At 44.1% G+C, this 23,368-nt stretch overlaps 1 protein-coding gene across 1 annotated transcript in view; it reads right to left on the bottom strand.

Moving 5' to 3' along the window:
- The window catches only part of prdm10 (PR domain containing 10), a 95,982-nt gene that overhangs the window by 46,518 nt on the left and 26,096 nt on the right, over window positions 1–23,368 (bottom strand). The window contains 3 exon segments of the mRNA XM_065000639.1: window positions 9,510–9,630; window positions 9,750–9,867; window positions 17,499–17,571. Coding sequence (XP_064856711.1) covers window positions 9,510–9,630; window positions 9,750–9,867; window positions 17,499–17,571 — 312 coding nt within the window.

Raw genomic sequence — 23,368 nt, 5'->3', positions numbered from 1 at the left:
CTATCAGTATGAAGACAGACACATTCAGGTCTATCAGTTTGGAGACAGACACATTCAGATACAGGTCTATCAGTATAGAGACAGACACATTCAGGTCTATCAGTATAGAGACAGACACATTCAGGTCTATCAGTATAGAGACAGACACATTCAGGTCTATCAGTATAGAGACAGACACATTCAGGTCTATCAGTATGGAGACAGACACATTCAGGTCTATCAGTATAGAGACAGACACATTCAGGTCTATCAGTATGGAGACAGACACATTCAGGTCTATCAGTATGGAGACAGACACATTCAGGTCTATCAGTATAGAGACAGACACATTCAGGTCTATCAGTATGGAGACAGACACATTCAGGTCTATCAGTATAGAGACAGACACATTCAGGTCTATCAGTATAGAGACAGACACATTCAGGTCTATCAGTATAGAGACAGACACATTCAGATCTATCAGTATAGAGACAGACACATTCAGGTCTATCAGTATGGAGACAGACACATTCAGGTCTATCAGTATAGAGACAGACACATTCAGGTCTATCAGTATGGAGACAGACACATTCAGATACAGGTCTATCAGTATAGAGACAGACACATTCAGGTCTATCAGTATAGAGACAGACACATTCAGGTCTATCAGTATAGAGACAGACACATTCAGATACAGGTCTATCAGTACAGAGACAGACACATTCAGGTCTATCAGTATAGAGACAGACACATTCAGATACAGGTCTATCAGTATGGAGACAGACACATTCAGGTCTATCAGTATGGAGACAGACACATTCAGATACAGGTCTATCAGTATAGAGACAGACACATTCAGGTCTATCAGTACAGAGACAGACACATTCAGGTCTATCAGTATGGAGACAGACACATTCAGGTCTATCAGTATAGAGACAGACACATTCAGATACAGGTCTATCAGTATGGAGACAGACACATTCAGGTCTATCAGTATAGAGACAGACACATTCAGGTCTATCAGTATAGAGACAGACACATTCAGGTCTATCAGTATAGAGACAGACACATTCAGGTCTATCAGTATAGAGACAGACACATTCAGGTCTATCAGTATGGAGACAGACACATTCAAGTCTATCAGTATAGAGAGAGACACATTCAGATACAGGTCTATCAGTACAGAGACAGACACATTCAGGTCTATCAGTATGGAGACAGACACATTCAGGTCTATCAGTATGGAGACAGACACATTCAGGTCTATCAGTATGGAGACAGACACATTCAGGTCTATCAGTATGGAGACAGACACATTCAGGTCTATCAGTATAGAGACAGACACATTCAGGTCTATCAGTATAGAGACAGACACATTCAGATACAGGTCTATCAGTACAGAGACAGACACATTCAGGTCTATCAGTATAGAGACAGACACATTCAGATACAGGTCTATCAGTATGGAGACAGACACATTCAGGTCTATCAGTATGGAGACAGACACATTCAGATACAGGTCTATCAGTATAGAGACAGACACATTCAGGTCTATCAGTACAGAGACAGACACATTCAGGTCTATCAGTATGGAGACAGACACATTCAGGTCTATCAGTATAGAGACAGACACATTCAGATACAGGTCTATCAGTATGGAGACAGACACATTCAGGTCTATCAGAGACAGACACATTCAGGTCTATCAGTATAGAGACAGACACATTCAGGTCTATCAGTATAGAGACAGACACATTCAGGTCTATCAGTATAGAGACAGACACATTCAGGTCTATCAGTATGGAGACAGACACATTCAGGTCTATCAGTATAGAGAGAGACACATTCAGATACAGGTCTATCAGTACAGAGACAGACACATTCAGGTCTATCAGTATGGAGACAGACACATTCAGGTCTATCAGTATGGAGACAGACACATTCAGGTCTATCAGTATGGAGACAGACACATTCAGGTCTATCAGTATGGAGACAGACACATTCAGGTCTATCAGTATGGAGACAGACACATTCAGGTCTATCAGTATAGAGACAGACACATTCAGGTCTATCAGTATAGAGACAGACACATTCAGGTCTATCAGTATGGAGACAGACACATTCAGGTCTATCACTATAGAGACAGACACATTCAGATACAGGTCTATCAGTATAGAGACAGACACATTCAGGTCTATCAGTATAGAGACAGACACATTCAGGTCTATCAGTATAGAGACAGACACATTCAGATACAGGTCTATCAGTATGGAGACAGACACATTCAGGTCTATCAGTATAGAGACAGACACATTCAGGTCTATCAGTATAGAGACAGACACATTCAGATACAGGTCTATCAGTATGGAGACAGACACATTCAGGTCTATCAGTATGGAGACAGACACATTCAGGTCTATCAGTATGGAGACAGACACATTCAGGTCTATCAGTATAGAGACAGACACATTCAGGTACAGATCTATCAGTATAGAGACAGACACATTCAGGTCTATCAGTATAGAGACAGACACATTCAGATCTATCAGTATAGAGACAGACACATTCAGGTCTATCAGTATAGAGACAGACACATTCAGGTCTATCAGTATGGAGACAGACACATTCAGATACAGGTCTATCAGTATAGAGACAGACACATTCAGGTCTATCAGTATGGAGACAGACACATTCAGGTCTATCAGTATAGAGACAGACACATTCAGGTCTATCAGTATGGAGACAGACACATTCAGGTCTATCAGTATAGAGACAGACACATTCAGGTCTATCAGTATAGAGACAGACACATTCAGGTCTATCAGTATAGAGACAGACACATTCAGGTCTATCAGTATAGAGACAGACACATTCAGGTCTATCAGTATAGAGACAGACACATTCAGGTCTATCAGTATAGAGACAGACACATTCAGGTCTATCAGTATGGAGACAGACACATTCAGGTCTATCAGTATAGAGACAGACACATTCAGATCTATCAGTATAGAGACAGACACATTCAGGTCTATCAGTATGGAGACAGACACATTCAGGTCTATCAGTATAGAGACAGACACATTCAGGTCTATCAGTATAGAGACAGACACATTCAGGTCTATCAGTATAGAGACAGACACATTCAGGTCTATCAGTATAGAGACAGACACATTCAGGTCTATCAGTATGGAGACAGACACATTCAGATACAGGTCTATCAGTACAGAGACAGACACATTCAGGTCTATCAGTATAGAGACAGACACATTCAGGTCTATCAGTATAGAGACAGACACATTCAGATACAGGTCTATCAGTATGGAGACAGACACATTCAGGTCTATCAGTATAGAGACAGACACATTCAGGTCTATCAGTATGGAGACAGACACATTCAGGTCTATCAGTATAGAGACAGACACATTCAGGTCTATCAGTATAGAGACAGACACATTCAGGTCTATCAGTATAGAGACAGACACATTCAGGTCTATCAGTATGGAGACAGACACATACAGATACAGGTCTATCAGTATAGAGACAGACACATTCAGGTCTATCAGTATGGAGACAGACACATTCAGGTCTATCAGTATAGAGACAGACACATTCAGGTCTATCAGTATGAAGACAGACACATTCAGGTCTATCAGTATGGAGACAGACACATTCAGATCTATCAGTATAGAGACAGACACATTCAGGTCTATCAGTATAGAGACAGACACATTCAGGTCTATCAGTATAGAGACAGACACATTCAGATACAGGTCTATCAGTATGGAGACAGACACATTCAGGTCTATCAGTATAGAGACAGACACATTCAGATACAGGTCTATCAGTATAGAGACAGACACATTCAGGTCTATCAGTATAGAGACAGACACATTCAGGTCTATCAGTATAGAGACAGACACATTCAGGTCTATCAGTATGGAGACAGACACATTCAGGTACAGATCTATCAGTATAGAGACAGACACATTCAGGTCTATCAGTATAGAGACAGACACATTCAGATCTATCAGTATAGAGACAGACACATTCAGGTCTATCAGTATGGAGACAGACACATTCAGATACAGGTCTATCAGTATAGAGACAGACACATTCAGGTCTATCAGTATAGAGACAGACACATTCAGGTCTATCAGTATAGAGACAGACACATTCAGGTCTATCAGTATAGAGACAGACACATTCAGGTCTATCAGTATAGAGACAGACACATTCAGGTACAGGTCTATCAGTATGGAGACAGACACATTCAGGTCTATCAGTATGGAGACAGACACATTCAGGTCTATCAGTATAGAGACAGACACATTCAGATCTATCAGTATAGAGACAGACACATTCAGGTCTATCAGTATAGAGACAGACACATTCAGGTCTATCAGTATAGAGACAGACACATTCAGGTCTATCAGTATAGAGACAGACACATTCAGGTCTATCAGTATAGAGACAGACACATTCAGGTCTATCAGTATAGAGACAGACACATTCAGGTCTATCAGTATGGAGACAGACACATTCAGATACAGGTCTATCAGTACAGAGACAGACACATTCAGGTCTATCAGTATAGAGACAGACACATTCAGGTCTATCAGTATAGAGACAGACACATTCAGATACAGGTCTATCAGTATGGAGACAGACACATTCAGGTCTATCAGTATAGAGACAGACACATTCAGGTCTATCAGTATGGAGACAGACACATTCAGGTCTATCAGTATAGAGACAGACACATTCAGGTCTATCAGTATAGAGACAGACACATTCAGGTCTATCAGTATAGAGACAGACACATTCAGGTCTATCAGTATGGAGACAGACACATACAGATACAGGTCTATCAGTATAGAGACAGACACATTCAGGTCTATCAGTATGGAGACAGACACATTCAGGTCTATCAGTATAGAGACAGACACATTCAGGTCTATCAGTATGAAGACAGACACATTCAGGTCTATCAGTATGGAGACAGACACATTCAGATCTATCAGTATAGAGACAGACACATTCAGGTCTATCAGTATAGAGACAGACACATTCAGGTCTATCAGTATAGAGACAGACACATTCAGATACAGGTCTATCAGTATGGAGACAGACACATTCAGGTCTATCAGTATAGAGACAGACACATTCAGATACAGGTCTATCAGTATAGAGACAGACACATTCAGGTCTATCAGTATAGAGACAGACACATTCAGGTCTATCAGTATAGAGACAGACACATTCAGGTCTATCAGTATGGAGACAGACACATTCAGGTACAGATCTATCAGTATAGAGACAGACACATTCAGGTCTATCAGTATAGGGCGGCAGCGTAGCCTAGTGGTTAGAGCGTTGGACTAGTAACCGGAAGGTTCAGTTCAAACCCCGAGCTGAGACAGACAAATCAGGTCTATCTGCCCCTGAACAGGCAGTTAACCCACTGTTCCCAGGCCGTCATTGAAAATAAGAATGTGTTCTTAACTGACTTGCCTGGTTAAATAAAGGTAAAATTTAAAAAAAATTAAATAGAGACAGACACATTCAGATCTATCAGTATAGAGACAGACACATTCAGGTCTATCAGTATGGAGACAGACACATTCAGATACAGGTCTATCAGTATAGAGACAGACACATTCAGGTCTATCAGTATAGAGACAGACACATTCAGGTCTATCAGTATAGAGACAGACACATTCAGGTCTATCAGTATAGAGACAGACACATTCAGGTCTATCAGTATAGAGACAGACACATTCAGGTCTATCAGTATAGAGACAGACACATTCAGGTCTATCAGTACAGAGACAGACACATTCAGGTCTATCAGTATAAAGACAGACACATTCAGGTCTATCAGTATGGAGACAGACACATTCAGATACAGGTCTATCAGTATAGAGACAGACACATTCAGGTCTATCAGTATAGAGACAGACACATTCAGGTCTATCAGTATAGAGACAGACACATTCAGATACAGGTCTATCAGTTTGGAGACAGACACATTCAGGTCTATCAGTATAGAGACAGACACATTCAGATACAGGTCTATCAGTATAGAGACAGACACATTCAGATCTATCAGTATGGAGACAGACACATTCAGATTCAGGTCTATCAGTTTAGAGACAGACACATTCAGGTCTATCAGTATAGAGACAGACACATTCAGGTCTATCAGTATAGAGACAGACACATTCAGGTCTATCAGTATAGAGACAGACACATTCAGGTCTATCAGTATAGAGACAGACACATTCAGATACAGGTCTATCAGTATAGAGACAGACACATTCAGGTCTATCAGTATAGAGACAGACACATTCAGGTCTATCAGTATAGAGACAGACACATTCAGATACAGGTCTATCAGTACAGAGACAGACACATTCAGGTCTATCAGTATAGAGACAGACACATTCAGGTCTATCAGTATGGAGACAGACACATTCAGGTCTATCAGTATGGAGACAGACACATTCAGGTCTATCAGTATAGAGACAGACACATTCAGATACAGGTCTATCAGTATAGAGACAGACACATTCAGGTCTATCAGTATAGAGCCAGACACATTCAGATCTATCAGTATAGAGACAGACACATTCAGGTCTATCAGTATGGAGACAGACACATTCAGGTCTATCAGTATGGAGACAGACACATTTAGATACAGGTCTATCAGTATAGAGACAGACACATTCAGATCTATCAGTATGGAGACAGACACATTCAGGTCTATCAGTATAGAGACAGACACATTCAGGTCTATCAGTATGGAGACAGACACATTCAGATACAGGTCTATCAGTATAGAGACAGACACATTCAGGTCTATCAGTACAGAGACAGACACATTCAGGTCTATCAGTATAGAGACAGACACATTCAGGTCTATCAGTATAGAGACAGAGACATTCAGATACAGGTCTATCAGTATAGAGACAGACACATTCAGGTCTATCAGTATGGAGACAGACACATTCAGGTCTATCAGTATAGAGACAGACACATTCAGGTCTATCAGTATGGAGACAGACACATTCAGGTCTATCAGTATAGAGACAGACACATTCAGGTCTATCAGTATAGAGACAGACACATTCAGATACAGGTCTATCAGTATGGAGACAGACACATTCAGGTCTATCAGTATAGAGACAGACACATTCAGGTCTATCAGTATAGAGACAGACACATTCAGGTACAGGTCTATCAGTATAGAGACAGACACATTCAGGTCTATCAGTATGGAGACAGACACATTCAGATACAGGTCTATCAGTATAGAGACAGACACATTCAGGTACAGGTCTATCAGTATAGAGACATACACATTCAGGTCTATCAGTATGGAGACAGACACATTCAGGTCTATCAGTATAGAGACAGACACATTCAGATACAGGTCTATCAGTATAGAGACAGACACATTCAGATCTATCAGTATGGAGACAGACACATTCAGATTCAGGTCTATCAGTTTAGAGACAGACACATTCAGGTCTATCAGTATAGAGACAGACACATTCAGATCTATCAGTATAGAGACAGACACATTCAGGTCTATCAGTATAGAGACAGACACATTCAGGTACAGGTCTATCAGTATAGAGACAGACACATTCAGGTCTATCAGTATGGAGACAGACACAATCAGATACAGGTCTATCAGTATAGAGACAGACACATTCAGATACAGGTCTATCAGTATAGAGACAGACACATTCAGATACAGGTCTATCAGTATAGAGACAGACACATTCAGGTCTATCAGTATAGAGACAGACACATTCAGGTACAGGTCTATCAGTATAGAGACAGACACATTCAGGTCTATCAGTATGGAGACAGACACATTCAGGTCTATCAGTATAGAGACAGACACATACAGGTCTATCAGTATAGAGACAGACACATTCAGGTCTATCAGTATAGAGACAGACATATTCAGATACAGGTCTATCAGTATAGAGACAGACACATTCAGGTCTATCAGTATGGAGACAGACACATTCAGGTCTATCAGTATAGAGACAGACACATTCAGATACAGGTCTATCAGTATGGAGACAGACACATTCAGGTCTATCAGTATAGAGACAGACACATTCAGGTCTATCAGTACAGAGACAGACACATTCAGGTACAGGTCTATCAGTATAGAGACAGACACATTCAGATACAGGTCTATCAGTATGGAGACAGACACATTCAGGTCTATCAGTATAGAGACAGACACATTCAGGTCTATCAGTACAGAGACAGACACATTCAGATACAGGTCTATCAGTATAGAGACAGACACATTCAGGTCTATCAGTATAGAGACAGACACATTCAGGTACAGGTCTATCAGTATAGAGACAGACACATTCAGGTCTATCAGTATAGAGACAGACACATTCAGGTCTATCAGTATAGAGACAGACACATTCAGGTCTATCAGTATAGAGACAGACACATTCAGGTCTATCAGTATAGAGACAGACACATTCAGGTCTATCAGTATGGAGACAGACACATTCAGGTCTATCAGTATGTAGGTAGACCTTACTAATAATGCATTACAGACCCCTGGTTAACAGTAATGCATTACAGACCCCTGGTTAACAGTAATGCATTACAGGCCCCTGGTTAACAGTAATGCATTACAGACCCCTGGTTAACAGTAATGCACTGCAGACCCCTGGTTAACAGTAATGCATTACAGACCCCTGGTTAACAGTAATGCATTACAGGCCCCTGGTTAACAGTAATGCTTTACAGGCCCCTGGTTAACAGTAATGCATTACAGGCCCCTTGTTAACAGTAATGCACTGCAAACACTGGTCAACAGTCTGTTACAGACCCTGGTTAACAGTATGGGCATTACAGAACCCTGTTAACAGTCATGCATTACAGACCCCTGGTTAACAGTAATGCATTACAGACCCTGGAAACACAGTAATGCATTACAGGCCCCTGGTTAACAGTAATCATTACAGGCCCTGGTTAACAGTAATGCACTGCAGACCCTGGTTAACAGTAATGCATTACAGGTCCCTGGTTAACAGTAATGCATTACAGGCCCTGGTTGAAAACACAGTCATGGGTCATTACAGGCCCCTGGTTAACAGTAATGCACTGCAGACCCTGGTTAACAGTAATGCATTACAGGCCCCTGGTTAACAGTAATGCATTACAGACCCCTGGTTAACAGTAATGCATTACAGGCCCCTGGTTAACAGTAATGCACTGCAGACCCCTGGTTAACAGTAATGCATTACAGACCCCTGGTTAACAGTAATGCATTACAGACCCCTGGTTAACAGTAATGCACTGCAGACCCCTGGTTAACAGTAATGCACTGCAGACCCCTGGTTAACAGTAATGCATTACAGGCCCCTGGTTAACAGTAATGCATTACAGGCCCCTGGTTAACAGTAATACACTGCGTAGAGAATAGGAGACAATTTGGGACAGTGTATCAAAGTAAACTATGACAGTTACACAGTTGTACGTACCGGTGTCTTGTCCCCTGTCGTGGCGATCGAAGGGTCCAACCGGATGAATTTAGGGGGGCGGCCCGGTCTCCTTCCTGTCCCAAACCTCTTCCTGCCACGCCCACGAGCACGCCCCTTCGGTCTGCAGAAACACAGGTTAATTAATCCACTCGATCATTCAATTAAATCATTTTGTAAAACTGTGTTTGACAGGTCAGGAGAGGACTGTAGGGGGACGAGTGTTGTGACTCCCTGTGTTACCTGGTGACGCAGTCCAGTTTGTCATCGTGCATGTTGAGGTGCTGCTGTAGCTGTTCTGAACTCATGAAGCGTCTGTTACACTCGTAACAAGGCCAGTTCTTCTCCTGCTCGCGTAACACTGAAAACACAGTCATGGGTCTGTTACACGCGTAACACTGAAAACACAGTCATGGGTCTGTTACACGCGTAACACTGAAACACAGTCATGGGTCTGTTACACGCGTAACACTGAAACACAGTCATGGGTCTGTTACACACGTAACACTGAAAACACAGTCATGGGTCTGTTACACGCGTAACACTGAAACACAGTCATGGGTCTGTTACACGCGTAACACTGAAACACAGTCATGGGTCTGTTACACGCATAACACTGAAACACAGTCATGGGTCTGTTACACGCGTAACACTGAAAACACAGTCATGGGTCTGTTACACGCGTAACACTGAAACACAGTCATGGGTCTGTTACACGCGTAACACTGAAACACAGTCATGGGTCTGTTACACGCGTAACACTGAAACACAGTCATGGGTCTGTTACACGCGTAACACTGAAAACACAGTCATGGGTCTGTTACACGCGTAACACTGAAAACACAGTCATGGGTCTGTTACACGCGTAACACTGAAAACACAGTCATGGGTCTGTTACACGCGTAACACTGAAACACAGTCATGGGTCTGTTACACTCAATTCTCCACTGGTGCACCAGCACATGATTTGGTCGCAACAATTGTTTTATAATATCTTTTAGAATTCATAATGACCTGGGGCTGCATCCCATAATGTACCTGCTGTCCTCACAGAACCAGGCTAATAACGGCTAGCCGTCTTAGCAGAACCAGGCTAATAACGACTAGCCGTCTTAGCAGAACCAGGCTAATAACGACTAGCCGTCTTAGCAGAACCAGGCTAATAACGACTAGCCGTCTTAGCAGAACCAGGTTAATAACGACTAGCCGTCTTAGCAGAACCAGGCTAATAACGACTAGCCGTCTTAGCAGAACCAGGCTAATAACGACTAGCCGTCTTAGCAGAACCAGGCTAATAACGACTAGCCGTCTTAGCAGAACCAGGCTAATAACGACTAGCCGTCTTAGCAGAACCAGGCTAATAACGACTAGCCGTCTTAGCAGAACCAGGCTAATAACGGCTAGCCGTCTTAGCAGAACCAGGCTAATAACGGCTAGCCGTCTTAGCAGAACCAGGCTAATAACGACTAGCCGTCTTAGCAGAACCAGGCTAATAACGACTAGCCGTCTTAGCAGAACCAGGCTAATAACGACTAGCCGTCTTAGCAGAACCAGGCTAATAACGACTAGCCGTCTTAGCAGAACCAGGCTAATAACGGCTAGCCGTCTTAGCAGAACCAGGCTAATAACGACTAGCCGTCTTAGCAAAACCAGGCTAATAACGACTAGCCGTCTTAGCAGAACCAGGTTAATAACGACTAGCCGTCTTAGCAGAACCAGGCTAAATAACGGCTATTTCTTAGCAGAACCAGGTATTTAAATAACAGTCCCTTAGTTCTTGTCTTAGCAGAACCAGGCTAATGTTCTTGTATTTAAGCCGAGCTTAGCAGAACCAGGTATTTAAATGAGCAGTCCCTTGTAGCCGTCTTGAGCAGAACCAGGCTTGTATTTAAATGAGCAGTCCCTTGTGTTCTTGTATTTAAATGAGCAGAACCAGGCTTGTATTTAAATGAGCAGTCCCGTTCTTGTATTTAAATAGCAGAACCAGTTCTTGTATTTAAATGAGCAGCCTGTGTTCTTGTTTTAAAGAACCAGGCTTGTATTTAAATGAGCAGTCCCCGTTCTTGTATTTAAAGAACCAGTCCCTTGTGTTCTTGTATTTAAATGAGCAGTCCCTTGTGTTCTTGTATTTAAATGAGCAGTCCCTTCTTGTATTTAAAGAACCAGGCTAATTTAAATGACAGCCGTCTTAGCAGAACCAGGCTGTATTTAAATGAGCAGTCCCTTGTGTTCTTATTTAAAGAAGTCCCAGGTTCTTAATAAATGAGCAGTGTTCTTGTATTTAAAGCAGAACCAGGCTTGTATTTAAATGAGCAGTCCCTTGTGTTCTTGTATTTAAAGCAGAAGTCCCAGGTTCTTATTTAAATGAGCAGTCCCTTGTGTTCTTAGCAGAACCAGGTTAATAACTACTAGCCATCTTCTAAATGAGCATGCCCTTGTGTTCTTGTATTTAAATGAGCAGTCCCTTGTGTTCTTGTATTTAAATGAGCAGTCCCTTGTGTTCTTGTATTTAAATGAGCAGTCCCTTGTGTTCTTGTATTTAAATGAGCAGTCCCCTGTGTTCTTGTATTTAAATGAGCAGTCCCTTGTGTTCTTGTATTTAAATGAGCAGTCCCTTGTGTTCTTGTATTTAAATGAGCAGTCTCTTGTGTTCTTGTATTTAAATGAGCAGTCCCTTGTGTTCTTGTATTTAAATGAGCAGTCCCTCGTGTTCTTGTATTTAAATGAGCAGTCCCTTGTGTTCTTGTATTTAAATGAGCAGTCCCCTGTGTTCTTGTATTTAAATGAGCAGTCCCTTGTGTTCTTGTATTTAAATGAGCAGTCTCTTGTGTTCTTGTATTTAAATGAGCAGTCCCTCGTGTTCTTGTATTTAAATGAGCAGTCCCTCGTGTTCTTGTATTTAAATGAGCAGTCCCTTGTGTTCTTGTATTTAAATGAGCAGTCCCTTGTGTTCTTGTATTTAAATGAGCAGTCCCTCGTGTTCTTGTATTTAAATGAGCAGTCCCTTGTGTTCTTGTATTTAAATGAGCATTCCCTTGTGTTCTTGTATTGATTTGGATCAATTTACAGTAACAGCAAATAAATAAAGTTTTTAAAAAATCGCAAAAATTTATTTATTGCATATTTCAGTTCCATGTTTCTGCAAAGTCCTCTAGAGGGCATATTTAGAAGAAAAAAAGAGAATTGATACCAAAACGAAACGACGGCAATAAATAAAAGAAGAAAGCGAGGACTGTCATTTCCCCCAGTTTTCACTCAACAAGTCACACATTTTTAATTGAAAAATTCCAGCTCCACAACAATGCTTAAACCACATCAGTAGACCAATTTTAGTTTTTAGTTGTTTTTTCTTTCAATTTTGAGGTCTGGGGAAATAGATTAGTTGGTTTATTTTTGGGAAATTGCACATTACGGTTTGAATAAATATATATATATATTTTGTTTTAGAGCGTTACCAGGATTATAAAAATAATCACTGGCGACCAATTAAAAATCTGTGTCGCACCGTCAAAACGGTCGCAAATTTCGACTGCTTAGGTCGCAGTATCGAACCCTGCCACAGCAGATGAAACATCAGGATTTAAATAAGCCCTGCAGTACTGAAACTAAAAGAAAATATTAGGACCCAGAGCAAACATCACTGCTATCATAGACAAGGCTAAGGACCCAGAGCAAACATCACTGCTATCATAGACAAGGCTAAGGACCCAGAGCAAACATCACTGCTATCATAGACAAGGCTAAGGACCCAGAGCAAACATCACTGCTATCATAGACAAGGCTAAGGACCCAGAGCAAACATCACTGCTATCATAGACAAGGCTAAGGACCCAGAGCAAACATCACTGCTATCATAGACAAGGCTAAGGACCCAGAGCAAACATCACTGCTATCATAGACAAGGCTAAGGACCCAGAGCAAACATCACTGCTATCATATCATAGACAAGGCTAAGGACCCAGAGCAAACATCACTGCTATCATAGACAAGGCTAAGGACCCAGAGCAAACATCAGGCTGCTATCATAGACAAGGCTAAGGACCCAGAGCAAACATCACTGCTATCATAGACAAGGCTAAGGACCCAGAGCAAACATCACTGCTATCATAGACAAGGCTAAGGACCCAGAGCAAACATCACTGCTATCATAGACAAGGCTAAGGACCCAGAGCAAACATCACTGCTATCATAGACAAGGCTAAGGACCCAGAGCAAACATCACTGCTATCATAGACAAGGCTAGACAAGGCTAAGGACCCAGAGCAAACATCACTGCTATCATAGACAAGGCTAAGGACCCAGAGCAAACATCACTGCTATCATAGACAAGGCTAAGGACCCAGAGCAAACATCACTGCTATCATAGACAAGGCTAAGGACCCAGAGCAAACATCACTGCTATCATAGACAAGGCTAAGGACCCAGAGCAAACATCACTGCTATCATAGACAAGGCTAAGGACCCAGAGCAAACATCACTGCTATCATAGACAAGGCTAAGGACCCAGAGCAAACATCACTGCTATCATAGACAAGGCTAAGGACCCAGAGCAAACATCACTGCTATCATAGACAAGGCTAAGGACCCAGAGCAAACATCACTGCTATCATAGACAAGGCTAAGGACCCAGAGCAAACATCACTGCTATCATAGACAAGGCTAAGGACCCAGAGCAAACATCACTGCTATCATCGACAAGGCTACAAACACACACATACAGTTGAAGTCGGTAGTTTACCTTAGCCAAATACATTTAAACTCCGTTTATCACAATTCCTGACATTTAATCCTAGTAAAAATTCCCTGTCTTAGGTCAGCTAATATCACCACTATTTTAAGAATGTGAAATGTCAGAATAATAGTAGAGATAATTATTTATTTCAGCTTCTATTTCTTTCATCACATTCCCAGTGGGTCAGGAATTTACATACACTCAATTAGTATTTGGCAGCATTGCCTTAAAATTGTTTAACTTGGGTCAAACGTTTTGGGTAGCCTTCCACAAGCTTCCCACAATAAGTTGGGTGAATTTTGGCCCATTCCTCCTGACAGAGCTAGTGTAACTGAGTCAGGTTTGTAGGCCTCCCTGCTCCCACACGCTTTTTCAGTTCAGCCTACAAATGTTCAATAGGATTGAGGTCAGGGCTTTGTTATGGCCACTCCAATACCTTGACTTTGTTGTCCTTAAGCCATTGTGCCACAACTTTGGAAGTATGTTTGGGGTCATTGTCCATTTGGAACAGACATTTGTGACCAAGCTTTAACTTCCTGACTCATGTCTTGAGATGCTGCTTCAATATACCCACATCATTTTCCTGCCTCATGTTGCCATCTATTTTGTGAAGTGCACCAGTCCCTCCTGCAGCAAAGCCCCCCACAACATGATGCTGCCACCCCCGTGCTTCACGGTTGGGATGGTGTTCTTCGGCTTGCAAGCCTCCCCCTTCTTCCTCCAAACATAACGATGGCCATTATGGCCAAACAGTTCTATTTTTTTTGCATCAGACCAGAGGACATTTCTCCAAAAAGTATGATATTTGTCACCATGTGCAGTTGCAAACTGTAGTCTGGCTTTTTAATGGCAGTTTTGGAGCAGTGGTTTCTTCCTTGCTGAGCGGCATTTCAGGTTATGTCGATATAGGACTCGTTTTACTGTGGATATAGATACTTTTGTACCGGTTTCCTCCAGCATCTTCACAAGGTCCTTTGCTGTTGTTCTGGGATTGATTTGCACTTTTCGCACCACAGTACGCTTTTCTCTAGGAGACAGAACGAGTCTCCTTCCTGAGCGGTATGATGGCTGCGTGGTCCCATGGTGTTTATACTTGCATACTATTGTTTGTACATATGAACATGGTACCTTCAGGCGTTTGGAAATTGCTCCCAAGGATGAACCAGACTTGTGGAGGTCTACAATTATTTTTCTTAGGTCTTGGCTGATTTTCACACGATGTCAAGCAAAGTGGCACTGAGTTTGAAGGTAGGCCTTGAAATACATCCACAGGTACACACACCTCCAATCGACTCAAATGATGTCAATTAGCCAATCAGAATCTTCTAATGCCATTACATCATTTTCTGGAATTTTCCAAGCGGTTTAAAGGCACAGTCAACTTAGTGTATGTAAACTTCCAACCCACTGGAATTGTGATACAGTGAATTATAAGTGAAATAATCTGTCTGTAAACAATTGTTGGAAAAATGACTTGTGTCATGCACAAAGTAGATGTCCTAACCGACTTGTTTGTTTGTTTGTGGAATGGTTGAAAAACTAGTTTTAACGACTCCAACCTGAGTGTATGTAAACTAGTTTTAATGACTCCAACCTAAGTGTATGTAAACTAGTTTTAATGACTCCAACCTAAGTGTGTAAACTAGTTTTAATGACTCCAACCTAAGTGTATGTTTTAATGACTCCAACCTGAGTGGATGTAAACTAGTTTTAATGACTCCAACCTGAGTGTGTGTAAACTAGTTTTAATGACTCCAACCTAAGTGTGTGTAAACTAGTTTTAATGACTCCAACCTAAGTGTATGTAAACTTCCTACTTCAACTGTATACAATATATTTACTTTGTATACGCACGTTTGGTGACGATTAAAGCTTTGGGTATGTCGGTTTCAGCTTTGTCCATCTGCATTTGCAGAATTTCTCAAGCTATGTTAAGTTAGATGGGGAGCGGCGGTGAACAGCAATCTTCAAGTCTTTCCACAGAGTTTCAACGAGATTAAAGTTTCACATTCTTGTTCTGAAGCTTCTGAAGCTTTAGCTGTTGGGGTCTTTGTCTCTGTTGGAATGTAACATCTCTGCCTCAGTCCAAGGTTGTTCGCACTCTGAAGCAGGTACTCTGTATTTGTCTCCATCCATTGTTCCCTCTATCCTTACCAGTCTCCCAGTCCCTGCTGCTTTAAAGTATCTCCCACCATGCTTTGCGGTAGGGATGGTGTTAGATGAGTGATGAGCTGTGCCTGGTTTCTACAGACATAGTGCTTTGCATTCAGGTCAAAGAGTTACATTTTTGTCTCATCAGACCACAGAATCGTTTGCCTTATGCTCTGAGTCTTTCACATTTGCTGTTGTAGCAAACTCCAGGTATACTTTTTGTCAGTAGTGGCTTCAGTCTGGCCACTCCCCTCATAAAGCCCAGGTGACGCGATGTAGAGACTGTTGTCAGTAGTGGCTTCAGTCTGGCCACTCTCTCATAAAGCCCAGATTGGTGATGCGCTGTAGAGACTGTTGTCAGTCGTGGCTTCAGTCTGGCCACTCTCCCATAAAGCCCAGATTGGTGACGCACTGTAGAGACTGTTGTCAGTCGTGGCTTCAGTCTGGCCACTCCCCTCATAAAGCCCAGGTGACGCGATGTAGAGACTGTTGTCAGTCGTGGCTTCAGTCTGGCCACTCTCCCATAAAGCCCAGGTGACGCGATGTAGAGACTGTTGTCAGTAGTGGCTTCAGTCTGGCCACTCTCTCATAAAGCCCAGATTGGTGATGCGCTGTAGAGACTGTTGTCAGTCGTGGCTTCAGTCTGGCCACTCTCCCATAAAGCCCAGATTGGTGACGCGCTGTAGAGACTGTTGTCAGTCGTGGCTTCAGTCTGGCCACTCTCTCATAAAGCCCAGGTGAGGCGCTGTAGAGACTGTTACCCTTCTGGCAGGTTCTCCCATCTCAGCCAAGGAACTCTGTAGTTCAGTCAGAGTGGTCATTGGGTTCTTGGTCACCATCCTGGCCAAGGTCCTTCTTGCCCGGTTGGTCAGTTTGGTCGGACTGACATTTCGGTTTTTCATTTTCAGGAAAAATGTCCGAAACCATATTTTCACTTAGTCACTTTGTCAACACACGGTGGAAGGAGCAGGTTGGCACGGAAAATAAATGTTACAATATTTTGTTTTTAAAGCTGCAGAGACAACATAGGGATACACATCACCATCACTTCTATCATAGACAAAGCTACACAACAGTGTTGCTGTTTGAACGAAGCCTCAGACACCCACCTTTCCTCTCCTCGTCCGTGACATCATGGATCTTCTGATTGACAAACTCGGCGTATGACGCTGCGTACCACACCTGGGGAAAAGAAGAAACGTGTTCATCTCTTTATCATTTTACCTTTATTTAACTGGGCAAGTCAGTTAAGAACAAATTCTTATTTTCAATGACTGCCTAGGAACAGTGGGTTAACTGCCTGTTCAGGGGCAGAACGACCGATTGGTACCTTGTCAGCTCAGGGGTTTGAACTTGCAACCTTCCGGTTACAAGTCCAACGCTCTAACCACTAGGCTAGCCTGCCGCCTCTACACTCTAACCACTAGGCTACCCTGCCGCCTCTACACTCTAACCACTAGGCTACCCTGCCGCCTCTACACTCTAACCACTAGGCTACCCTGCCGCCTCTACACTCTAACCACTAGGCTACCCTGCCACCTCTACACCCTAACCACTAGGCTAGCCTGCCGCCTCTACACTCTAACCACTAGGCTACCCTGCCTCCTCTAAACTCTAACCACTAGGCTACCTGCCTCCCCAATAATAATGAGCTTTGAGGGGTATCCTACAAAAGAAAGCTACATTGTCTCTGGGTTTTCTACAGCTAACAGCTAACCAGCTTCAGTTAGCTTCACATTCCAGCTCAGGCTTCATCCGTACTACGACGGTGAACATCGCTCGTTCGCCTGCACGCTAACTCTAGCAGGCTTGTAACCAGGGCTCTAAATAAAAAATACAAAAGAAAAATCAGTAGCACTGGTGCTCGCAACTTAAAAACGTGAACTCTAGGAGCACCACGTGAAATCTAGGAGCACCGCGTGAAATCTAGGAGCACCGCGTGAAATCTAGGAGCACCGCGTGAAATCTAGGAGCACCGCGTGAAAATCTAGGAGCACTCGTCATTTACTTCCGGGTTGGAGCGAGCGGTCGCATTCGCACTTCGGCCGCAGGTTGTATAACTTTTCATTACATTTCATTACACTATAGTACAACGGTTTGATTTGTCTAATCTTAGCAATTTCTTCTTAGCTAGCTACATAGCCGTCTTTGTATCAAAGATAATTGCGTAATTATCGTATTTCGTCATCCTAACGCAGTCTACACTGCTATCTGCCCAGCAGCTAGCCAGCTAGCTAACGTCCACCGTCTATCGAATAGCAGCACTAAAAACTATTACACTCAACTGAATGACCTGATTAGTGTAGTGTTAGCTAGCTACATAGTTGTCTTTGCTGTCTTCGTATCCAAGATAATTGTGTAGTTTAGAGTGTGTAGTCTTAGAGTGATTATCTTAATTTACCGAGGTTAGCTAGCCAGCTATTTGTCGTCCTTGACGTAGGAGACACTGCTAGCTAGCCAACAGCTAGCCAACGTCCACCGAATTGAACTTCCTCACTGAACAACCCGGTTACATTCCGCTTCGCTCCACAGGTAGTATCACATTTTCATTTCATTTCATTACAGTACAACGGTTTGATTTGTTTGATCGTAGCTAGCTACATAGCTAGCTACATAGCCGTCTTTGTATCAAAGATAATTGTGTAGTCTAGAGCGATTTTCTAGGTTAGCTAGCCAGCTATTGTCGTTCTTTTAATGCAACGTAACGTAATCAACACTGCTAGCTAGCCAGCTAGCCCCCGAATAGCAGCACTGTCGAAACTATCACACCCAACGGAACGACTTGATTAGTGTAGTGTCAACAACGCAGCCACTGCCAGCTAGCCTACAAAGTCAACAACGCAGCCTCTGCCAGCTAGCCTACTTCAGCAGTACTGTATCATTTTAATCATTTTAGTCAATAAGATTCTTGCTACGTAAGCTTAACTTTCTGAACATTCGAGACGTGTAGTCCACTTGTCATTCCAATCTCCTTTGCATTAGCGTAGCCTCTTCTGTAGCCTGTCAACTATGTGTCTGTCTATCCCTGTTCTCTCCTCTCTGCACAGACCATACAAACGCTCCACACCGCGTGGCCGCGGCCACCCTATTCTGGTGGTCCCAGCGCGCACGACCCACGTGGAGTTCCAGGTCTCCGGTAGCCTCTGGAACTGCGGCCAACAAGGCAGAGTTCATCTCAGCTAATGCCTCCCTCCAGTCCCTCGACTTCTTGGCACTGACGGAAACATGGATCACCACAGATAACAATGCTACTCCTACTGCTCTCTCTTCGTCCGCCCACGTGTTCTCGCACACCCCGAGAGCTTCTGGTCAGCGGGGTGGTGGCACCGGGATCCTCATCTCTCCCAAGTGGTCATTCTCTCTTTCTCCCCTTACCCATCTGTCTATCGCCTCCTTTGAATTCCATGCTGTCACAGTTACCAGCCCTTTCAAGCTTAACATCCTTATCATTTATCGCCCTCCAGGTTCCCTCGGAGAGTTCATCAATGAGCTTGATGCCTTGATAAGCTCCTTTCCTGAGGACGGCTCACCTCTCACAGTTCTGGGCGACTTTAACCTCCCCACGTCTACCTTTGACTCATTCCTCTCTGCCTCCTTCTTTCCACTCCTCTCCTCTTTTGACCTCACTCTCTCACCTTCCCCCCCTACTCACAAGGCAGGCAATACGCTCAACCTCATCTTTACTAGATGCTGTTCTTCCACTAACCTCATTGCAACTCCCCTCCAAGTCTCCGACCACTACCTTGTATCCTTTTCCCTCACGCTCTCATCCAACACTTCCCACACTGCCCCTACTCGGATGGTATCGCGCCTCTTCCATCCTATCATCTCATCCCTCTGCTCAAACCTTCTCCAACCTATCTCCTGATTCTGCCTCCTCAACCCTCCTCTCCTCCCTTTCTGCATCCTTTGACTCTCTATGTCCCCTATCCTCCAGGCCGGCTCGGTCCTCCCCTCCCGCTCCGTGGCTCGACGACTCATTGCGAGCTCACAGAACAGGGCTCCGGGCAGCCGAGCGGAAATGGAGGAAAACTCACCTCCCTGCGGACCTGGCATCCTTTCACTCCCTCCTCTCTACATTTTCCTCTTCTGTCTCTGCTGCTAAAGCCACTTTCTACCACTCTAAATTCCAAGCATCTGCCTCTAACCCTAGGAAGCTCTTTGCCACCTTCTCCTCCCTCCTGAATCCTCCTCCCCCCCCCTCCTCCCCTCTGCAGATGACTTCGTCAACCATTTTGAAAAGAAGGTCGACGACATCCGATCCTCATTTGCTAAGTCAAACGACACCGCTGGTTCTGCTCACACTGCCCTACCCTGTGCTCTGACCTCTTTCTCCCCTCTCTCTCCAGATGAAATCTCGCGTCTTGTGACGGCCGGCCGCCCAACAACCTGCCCGCTTGACCCTATCCCCTCCTCTCTTCTCCAGACCATTTCCGGAGACCTTCTCCCTTACCTCACCTCGCTCATCAACTCATCCCTGACCGCTGGCTACGTCCCTTCCGTCTTCAAGAGAGCGAGAGTTGCACCCCTTCTGAAAAAACCTACACTCGATCCCTCCGATGTCAACAACTACAGACCAGTATCCCTTCTTTCTTATCTCTCCAAAACTCTTGAACGTGCCGTCCTTGGCCAGCTCTCCCGCTATCTCTCTCAGAATGACCTTCTTGATCCAAATCAGTCAGGTTTCAAGACTAGTCATTCAACTGAGACTGCTCTTCTCTGTATCACGGAGGCGCTCCGCACTGCTAAAGCTAACTCTCTCTCCTCTGCTCTCATCCTTCTAGACCTATCGGCTGCCTTCGATACTGTGAACCATCAGATCCTCCTCTCCACCCTCTCCGAGTTGGGCATCTCCGGCGCGGCCCACGCTTGATTGCGTCCTACCTGACAGGTCGCTCCTACCAGGTGGCGTGGCGAGAATCCGTCTCCACACCACGTGCTCTCACCACTGGTGTCCCCCAGGGCTCTGTTCTAGGCCCTCTCCTATTCTCGCTATACACCAAGTCACTTGGCTCTGTCATAACCTCACATGGTCTCTCCTATCATTGCTATGCAGACGACACACAATTAATCTTCTCCTTTCCCCCTTCTGATGACCAGGTGGCGAATCGCATCTCTGCATGTCTGGCAGACATATCAGTGTGGATGACGGATCACCACCTCAAGCTGAACCTCGGCAAGACGGAGCTGCTCTTCCTCCCGGGAAGGACTGCCCGTTCCATGATCTCGCCATCACGGTTGACAACTCCATTGTGTCCTCCTCCCAGAGCGCTAAGAACCTTGGCGTGATCCTGGACAACACCCTGTCGTTCTCAACTAACATCAAGGCGGTGGCCCGTTCCTGTAGGTTCATGCTCTACAACATCCGCAGAGTACGACCCTGCCTCACACAGGAAGCGGCGCAGGTCCTAATCCAGGCACTTGTCATCTCCCGTCTGGATTACTGCAACTCGCTGTTGGCTGGGCTCCCTGCCTGTGCCATTAAACCCCTACAACTCATCCAGAACACCGCAGCCCGTCTGGTGTTCAACCTTCCCAAGTTCTCTCACGTCACCCCGCTCCCCGCTCTCTCCACTGGCTTCCAGTTGAAGCTCGCATCCGCTACAAGACCATGGTGCTTGCCTACGGAGCTGTGAGGGGAACGGCACCTCAGTACCTCCAGGCTCTGATCAGGCCCTACACCCAAACAAGGGCACTGCGTTCATCCACCTCTGGCCTGCTCGCCTCCCTACCACTGAGGAAGTACAGTTCCCGCTCAGCCCAGTCAAAACTGTTCGCTGCTCTGGCCCCCCAATGGTGGAACAAACTCCCTCACGACGCCAGGACAGCGGAGTCAATCACCACCTTCCGGAGACACCTGAAACCCCACCTCTTTAAGGAATACCTAGGATAGGATAAAGTAATCCCTCTCACCCCCCCTTAAAAGATTTAGATGCACTACTGTTCCACTGGATGTCATAAGGTGAATGCACCAATTTGTAAGTCGCTCTGGATAAGAGCGTCTGCTAAATGACTTAAATGTAATGTAAATGTAGTTAGCAGTGAGTTAGCCTGCCCTGGACCGGGTTAGTTCTGAAGCATTCGTTGCCATAGAAATTTACTTGGCTAGAAGGTGAGCCACTTTCGTATGACTGGTTATCCCGAAATGAACTCAAGAGTTGAGCAAAGTTACCTCGCTTACTCCTCAAACCTGCTACGTAGTGTAGACCTGCTACGTAGTGTAGACCTGCTACGTAGTATAGACCTGCTACGTAGTATAGACCTGCTACGTAGTGTAGACCTGCTACGTAGTATAGACCTGCTACGTAGTATAGACCTGCTACGTAGTATAGACCTCTGGAATAGACCTGCTACGTAGTGTAGACCTGCTACGTAGTATAGACCTGCTACGTAGTGTAGACCTGCTACGTAGTATAGACCTGCTACGTAGTGTAGACCTGCTACGTAGTGTAGACCTGCTACGTAGTATAGACCTGCTACGTAGTGTAGACCTGCTACATAGTATAGACCTGCTACGTAGTGTAGACCTGCTACGTAGTATAGACCTGCTACGTAGTGTAGACCTGCTACGTAGTATAGACCTGCTATGTAGTATAGACCTCTGGAATAGACCTGCTACGTAGTATAGACCTGCTACGTAGTGTAGACCTGCTATGTAGTATAGACCTCTGGAATAGACCTGCTACGTATAATAGACCTGCTACATAGTGTAGACCTGATACGTAGTATAGACCTGCTACGTAGTATAGACCTCTGGAAAAGACCTGCTACGTAGTGTAGACCTGCTACGTAGTATAGACCTGCTACGTAGTATAGACCTGCTACGTAGTATAGACCTCTGGAATAGACCTGCTACGTAGTATAGACCTGCTACGTAGTGTAGACCTGCTACGTAGTATAGCCCTGCAACATAATGTAGACCTGCAACATAATGTAGACCTGCTAGTAGTATAGACCTGCAACGTAGTATAGACCTCTA

The sequence above is a fragment of the Oncorhynchus nerka genome, linkage group LG14 (genome assembly GCF_034236695.1).
Source record: "Oncorhynchus nerka isolate Pitt River linkage group LG14, Oner_Uvic_2.0, whole genome shotgun sequence".
Lineage (NCBI taxonomy): Eukaryota > Metazoa > Chordata > Actinopteri > Salmoniformes > Salmonidae > Oncorhynchus > Oncorhynchus nerka.
Note: the sequence above shows the minus strand (reverse complement) of the source record. Positions and strands in the feature narration are given on the sequence as shown.